Here is a 7017-nt window from a genome sequence, read left to right as displayed (position 1 = left end):
GCACATTCTCAATTAGGTCCGTTTTTAAACCGACTATTAAAGACAGATGGCTGCACGCTCCTTGCTTTCGGAGGACTGAGTTTGATGGCGACCAGTTGCTACTGCTGCACGTTGAGCAGACATGGGTAAAGAAAGCCAGGAGATTCACAACATTCTTATGTGACAAGAGGTATTTGAACATACTTATCAGCAATAAAGTGAGGCTACTTACTGAAATAAACTGCATAAACTTCTTCTCTCACTCCTCACCGTTCTCGCCGCCATGCAAAGACAGTTTCTGAGCACAAAAAAACGATTACTGTTATTCATTATGTTATGTAAAAACCTCAATGTAATCTCTCAGCAATGTAATCTAGCGAGATGAATGTGCACCGAGTAGAATTTAGAGGGATTTTGATTGCAAGCAGTGTGATGTGTACGTTGCGGACCTGTCTATATAGGTCAATTTACTATGAAATGCGCAGGGAAATACTGCTCTGGAATGCACTTGATGCTGGACCAGGTCAGAGCTGATCTAAAATGCATGAATCGCATTTTGACAAGTCTCACTCCACCTGGCAAAGCACCAAACACACACCTCATTTTAAGACCAACACACCATGGGCACAACTACATTTGTATGTAGATGTGCTGCATATTTTCACTGCTTTGCACCGGGTACAAGATAAGGCCCTCAGAGTTAGATAAAGATGTATCTAAAATGGTCCTATAAGGGTAAATGTTTCTCTCTTAAATTTACTCAGATTTCACTCTCCCAGTGTTAAACTAATTCAGTACAAAACATAAATTCCATTGATCTCACATCAGCTCCTCCATATCTGAGACTAATTATGTCCCGTGTATCCACACGGATAGACCAACAATACTCCCTGCTTTAAATATAGTATGTATGTACACCACAGGCATGTAAACAGAGCTGTTCAGAATCAGAAGCAGTCCCAAGTTCAAACATGCCTGCATGAGTGCATTATGACCAAATCACAACCCGTCTCTACATGGTTTCATTCATTTTCCATTTCCCCCCCCCCTTTTTGTATTTATTTTTTTCCTTTTTTTTTCTTTGTCGTTTTGTTATTAACAATATACACTACAAATAAATAAGTTACTAATAAGAAGTAGATCAATATTGCTTTCTCATACTTTGCAGTCTTGTTGTGTGTGGGACTGAACGGCCCTTGATAAGTGTTTAGGTTGACCGTGGTAGACGGAAGGAAGGAAGGACAGACAAAAGAGACAGACAGAAGAGGCTGTGGGGCTGAGGTTGAGCAGACGGTTGTGTTCCATACCTGAAGTTTGGTTGGTTCAAAATGAAAGTTCCACAAAAGAAAACCCAGCATGTGCTAAGCGGAGAGGGGCTTCAAAGTGAAGGTTCACATAGAACTCAAGCGGCGTGTCCGAAACAAAGGTTCCCACAGTCGTCTTCCAAGTGAAATGTTCCTTTCTAGCCTCATCGAGTTCTGAGCATAGGTTTCCGACTTTCCGTTAGAATCCAAGTGAAGGTTCCATCAGAATCCGAGTAAATGCTCCATTTAGGCTGTGAAATATATGTTTAGCTGGATGCTACGGTACGGTTCGATCAGAATCTGTGTTAAGTTCCATTTTACTCTAAAGAAAGGTTCCACAACAAATAAGGGTTCTATTAAAAGGTTCCACAACAAATCAGGGTTCTATTAAAAATAAAAGTGAAGGTTCCATTCATTCTCAGATACATTGTAGGTGAAGGGCAGAGTGGATTCTGTTTGAATGTTCCTTTAGGGTCCGAGACACTCAATTTCCATTTACAGTAACTTCTGCTTCATGTATGAGCCTAGTTTAGGGAACAGAGAGACAGGTGGACCAGAATAGACTCTGGTTTAGGGAACAGAGAGACAGGTGGACCAGAATAGACTCTGGTTTAGGGAACAGAGAGACAGGTGGTCCAGAATAGACTCTGGTTTAGGGAACAGACAGACAGGTAGAGGAGAATGGGAGTTACACAGCAACATCCTGAGAGTTAATGTAACTCATATTGTTAACTTAATAAATATCCAGTCACATTTTGTTTAAACCAACACTCAGAATGTTGCTGTGTTTGTGTGCAAGTTAGGGGTATGGATACACTAAATGCCCAGGCTAAATGCATGCAGAGATAGGCTCCATTCTGCCCCTCGGTGTCTTGCAATTAATTCACCTACAGTACATCTGTCTATTGCTCCTTACACATAGTAAAATCCAAATTATAATTTAACTCTGAAGGGTGCAACATTTGGTTCCATTTGTACACTCTTTCTTTAGGAGTTAGATTGACACTAAGGATTTTGCTGTGTATGTGTTACTGCTCTGGTAATAAAACCTTTACTCATCAAACATTGCTGTTGCCTCTCCAGAACCCCCCTTTGTTTAAAAAAAACTAAAACAATGTTCATGCCCTTCTCTGTCCAGACTTTTGAACAATGAAGTTTGCATTGTATTCTCTTGTCTTGCATTGCACCGTGAAGTAATTCATAATGCTGTACCGATTTGAGTTCTAGTCCACCTGCGACTACTTCACCTGGTTTGGAACTGGTCTAGCGTGGCATGTAGATACGCCTGACGCTAGACAAGGCCCTAGTGCTTCAGTATGGGGATTTATAGACAGATAGATCACTAGATCAGATGGACAGAACGATAGATAGAGACTAACATAGATAGAGATAAAGATAGAGGACAACACATTTTGCTCTTGGTCCATTTTGCTCTTTACCCTGCTTGAGAATAACATTAGGTCCCAAGACCTGACAAGATTGCTCTTCTAGAGAAGAATTGTCAGAGGACTTTCTTCAGTCAAGTCAAGTCCAACTCTGCCCGGTTCAGCGTACTCCGGCAGTTCAGTTGGGTTTAGTTAAAACCTCCAGGTCCTTTAATTGAGTCAGTATCAAAGTAAAACCTCCAGGTCCTTTAATTGAGTCAGTATCAAAGCCAGATCCGCATTGTGCGTCCACGTCGGGGTATGGCAAATTCCAAGCAAAAATGTCAGAAACACAAAGATCAACATATATACTAATTACTACAACGAAGACCACAATTTTTCAGTTTAGTTTCCGGTTCGGTTCAGGCCAGTTCTGTCCTGGTTTAGTCCAGTTCGGTGTAGATCAACTTCAGTCAGTTGGTCTTCATTCAGCGCGTTCCATTCCACTCCGTTCAGTTCGGTTTGGCCCTGCAGGCGGCGCCAAATCTCTCAAACCACAACTGAACTCCCCATTAGCGTTTAATGTCTGTTTCAGTCAATAAATACTGCTCGTTTCCCCTCCGTGGAAAAAGTGGCACGCCGACCTAGGTCCAACTATCTACGTGACGGACTGTCTTCTAGTCAGTTAGGTCCATATAGTGAGTGTGTGTGTGTGCTTTGTGTGTGTCACGTGTGTGTGTGTGTGTGTGTGTGTGTCACTGTGTAGGCGTGCACGTCAGATGGGTACAGTAGAGTTTATCATGTGGACTCTCATCTCCTGGATGCTGTTGATGATTTTCTTCTGATGCCCCGCCAGGTTCACACCTACCCTCCGCACATCCCTTTAAAACACAACACGTGTGCGCGCGCGCGCACACACACACACACACACACACACACACACACACACACACACACACACACACACACACACACACACACACACACACACACCACAACAAGCAACATGTCATGAGTGTTAATAATCTTATTATAAGCAAGCAAAGCAACGGGCATGCCAAATTGCGTTACAATGCTTCAATATAACTGTTATGTGGTTGTATCATATCCCATAGCAGCAAACGGGTCTATGGCGGGTCCTTACTCTGAGGTCATCTGGGCAACTGTGTCCAGTGAAGAGTAACCCCCTTCCGTGAAGAGCTCAGTGTACCGTCCCATCTTGATGGAGTCCAACCACTCCCCCACCGTCTGACTCAGACTGGTGCTGATGGCAACCTCCACACTGACATGCTCTACCAGTAGGTTGGACACCCTGGATAGTGAGATATACACATTATGTGTGTGTGAGAGACAGAGAGAGAGAGAGAGAGAGAGAGAGAGAGAGAGACAGAGAGACAGAGACAGAGAGAGAGACAGAGACAGAGACAGAGAGAGAGAGAGAGAGAGAGAGAGAGACAGAGACAGAGACAGAGACAGAGACAGAGACAGAGACAGAGACAGAGACAGAGAGAGAGAGAGAGAGAGAGAGAGACAGAGACAGAGACAGAGACAGAGACAGAGACAGAGACAGAGAGAGACACAGAGACAGAGACAGAGACAGAGAGACAGAGAGAGAGAGAGAAGGGGCAGGTTGGCTAAAGAAAGTCATCACTTGAGCTCTATTTAAAACAAATACAACCTATAAGCTCCTTTGTGAAAGGTCATTGTCACTATTTTGGGGAGAGAACAAAAGAATAAATGATGTCTGAAAATATTTTTGCCATTATTTTAGGACATGCAAGTGGCTAATAAACATAATAGCATGGTTGCAAACAATAAAACACATTAGTCAATAACGTGTGTGTTACATGTCACATGTAGATGGATGGGCAGGAATTGAGATGCACTTTACATCAATCTAAAATCTGATTAATATGCAAAAAAATAAAAAAAGAGGTGAGAACATAATATAAATGATTGATGACTGATTTTGAGGTTAAATGTTAACGCTAGGGGTGGCAATTGGCATCCCCCGAGACCCCAAAGGATGCCCTCGAGACAGAGAGAGCACTCAATTATAATTTATTAGGGCTCATGCAATATTATGTCCTCAACTAAACCAGTAGCAATAGCTTGTTCGGTCATGAATTTCTGGAGTTTAATTTTTGCCTCATGTATAGCAATTTAGATTCATTTTGTGTGCGCAATATCCTCTACTATACATGTGTGCCTAAAGTGAAAAGGTATAAAGGTCAGGGTATCTGACTACTTCTGTCTCCCAAAAAGACCTTAGCAAGGAGCTCCGGGCAGCCTCATACTTTCAGTCCTGAAAACATGCTTGTATACTGTAGACTAGCTTTTAATCCAACTCTTTGTCTGGCCTTTTGCTTCCTTTTAGTTTATGTCCATTGGATCTAATATTTCACTTTTACCGTTACCTAATCGTGCATTTTCAGTTATAATGTATTTAGTTATTACTTGAAAACACTATGTAAACTCACAATTACTACTCACATTTTGACACGTGTCATTGTGATGATTGCTTTTTATTGTAATACAAAAACCGATCCTAATCCTGTAATATGATGTTCATCCTGCAATGATTCACTTCCCTCCGTGTTTAAAACACTTTTCTTTTCTATTCTTTATTTGACGCCCGTTTTTCTATGCTAGTGTAGCATAATGCTTACAAGCACCGATTTGATTTTAAGCAATTCAATGGACAGTTCAATGGCCTGTATGGATTTACCATGACGCAGAGCTCCGTGCTGAGCTCAACATCCCTGGCAGCTGTATGCGAGAGCCGGTAATTACATGCTGTCACGCAATGCTCATAATACGCACCAGCCAATCTAAATTGTCATTATCTAATGCGCCTGTCACGGTGGCAAAATAACGCTCCTCGTTGCTATCAAAAAGAGATGTTCCGAGCAGCCGAGGGCATTCTCCATGCTGTCGCTGGAACAGGAGCAGGGGTGTGGAACATGGACTGGCCTTGTTGGGTTTCCTTTTCATCTGACAATCTGTCATATGTTATTACATGGGCTGTTAAATGTGGGCTGTTAAATGTGGGGAATTGATTTATCAAGAGTGCTTACTGCTTCTGTGTGTGTGTGTGTGTGTGTGTGTGTGTGTGTGTGTGTGTATCTGAGAGTGAGGGAGAACTCAGATGGAGCATTATTTGCGTACTTCTAAGAGCCAATGCAAATGCCTGAAAATATCCAGTATAATTGTATAAATATCCGTTATAATTGCTCAAATAAGATAACAGGCATAATCTCCAGTTTATTTTAGTTGAAGGCATTTTTTTCCCCCTTGAGGAAAAGTCACATAGGGTTATACATCACATTATCACCATCAGCCAATAGAACTGTGGTCTGATACCAATGCAAAGTTTATATTTACCAGAATATATATATTACAAAAGTTTATATTTATCAGTGAATAGTAATGTTGGGTTGATATACTGTATAAGAATTCATGAACATACTATCTTGTTTATCGTGCTACTTATTTTTATTCCGGTGTTGTTACTATGGCATACATTACTTTCTCTTTTATTTGAAACTAAATGGTTTTTTGTCTTTTTTTAATGCTTTGTTATTTCATTTGCATGTTCAAAATAACGATCAACTCAAGGTCCCCTGTGTTCATTTGACTCAGAAACGTGTACAAATGAACAGTGTGTGTTAGTTCCCTGACTCAGAAACGTGTACAAATGAACAGTGTGTGTTAGTTCCCTGACTCAGAAACGTGTACAAATGAACAGTGTGTGTTAGTTCCCTGACTCAGAAACGTGTACAAATGAACAGTGTGTGTTCGTTCCCTGCACCTGTGTGAGGAGTTGAGCAGCGTCTTGAGGGAGCTGGGGTTGCGGATCAGTTTGTCCAGCAGACAGACGATCTCCTCAAACTTGGGGCGGCTGCTGCGCTCTCGCTGCCAACAGTCCATCATGAGGTGGTACAACGCTGCCGGGCAGTCCATAGGGCCGGGCAGGCGGTAGCTCTCCTCCACTGCCTTGATTACCTACAGACAGAGAGAGAGAGACAGAGAGAGATTACAATCACCCAAGGGGAGTTTGAAAACCACCACATGTTTATAACATTGAAATACTGCTGTCAACTTTCAAAAGTATAAAGCGTCTCCTATATGGATGTATAACCATCTCTGACAGAAAATGCACAATCTTTTATAGTCTCACAAGATAGTATTACTCAAAGTGTTAATTTAACACAGCTCTGTTTACACATTTATTGTATCGTTTTATCTTGATTGTTTTGTTCCACTTTTGCTTTGGCAATGTAAACATATGTTTTATCATGCCAATAAAGCTCCTTTGAATTGAATTGAGAGACAGAGAGAGAGAGCGACGGAGACACACAGAGAGAGAG

The 7017-nt window shown here is 41.7% G+C and overlaps 1 protein-coding gene across 1 annotated transcript in view; it reads right to left on the bottom strand.

The window, feature by feature from the left end:
• Positions 1–1870: 1870 nt before the first annotated feature.
• Positions 1871–7017, bottom strand: part of epha5 (EPH receptor A5) — a 99339-nt gene continuing 94192 nt past the window's right edge. Inside the window, exons 17-19 of the mRNA XM_080756551.1 lie at positions 6459–6652; positions 3792–3959; positions 1871–3528 (exon numbers count right to left, since the gene is read on the bottom strand). Of these exons, the coding sequence (XP_080612677.1) occupies positions 3423–3528; positions 3792–3959; positions 6459–6652 (468 nt within the window). The 3' untranslated portion in view covers positions 1871–3422. The remainder of the gene's footprint in view (positions 3529–3791; positions 3960–6458; positions 6653–7017) is intronic.

The sequence above is a fragment of the Protomyctophum bolini genome, assembly GCF_963924005.1.
Source record: "Protomyctophum bolini genome assembly, chromosome: 22".
NCBI classification, from domain to species: domain Eukaryota; kingdom Metazoa; phylum Chordata; class Actinopteri; order Myctophiformes; family Myctophidae; genus Protomyctophum; species Protomyctophum bolini.
This window is presented reverse-complemented; position numbering and strand designations above follow the sequence as displayed.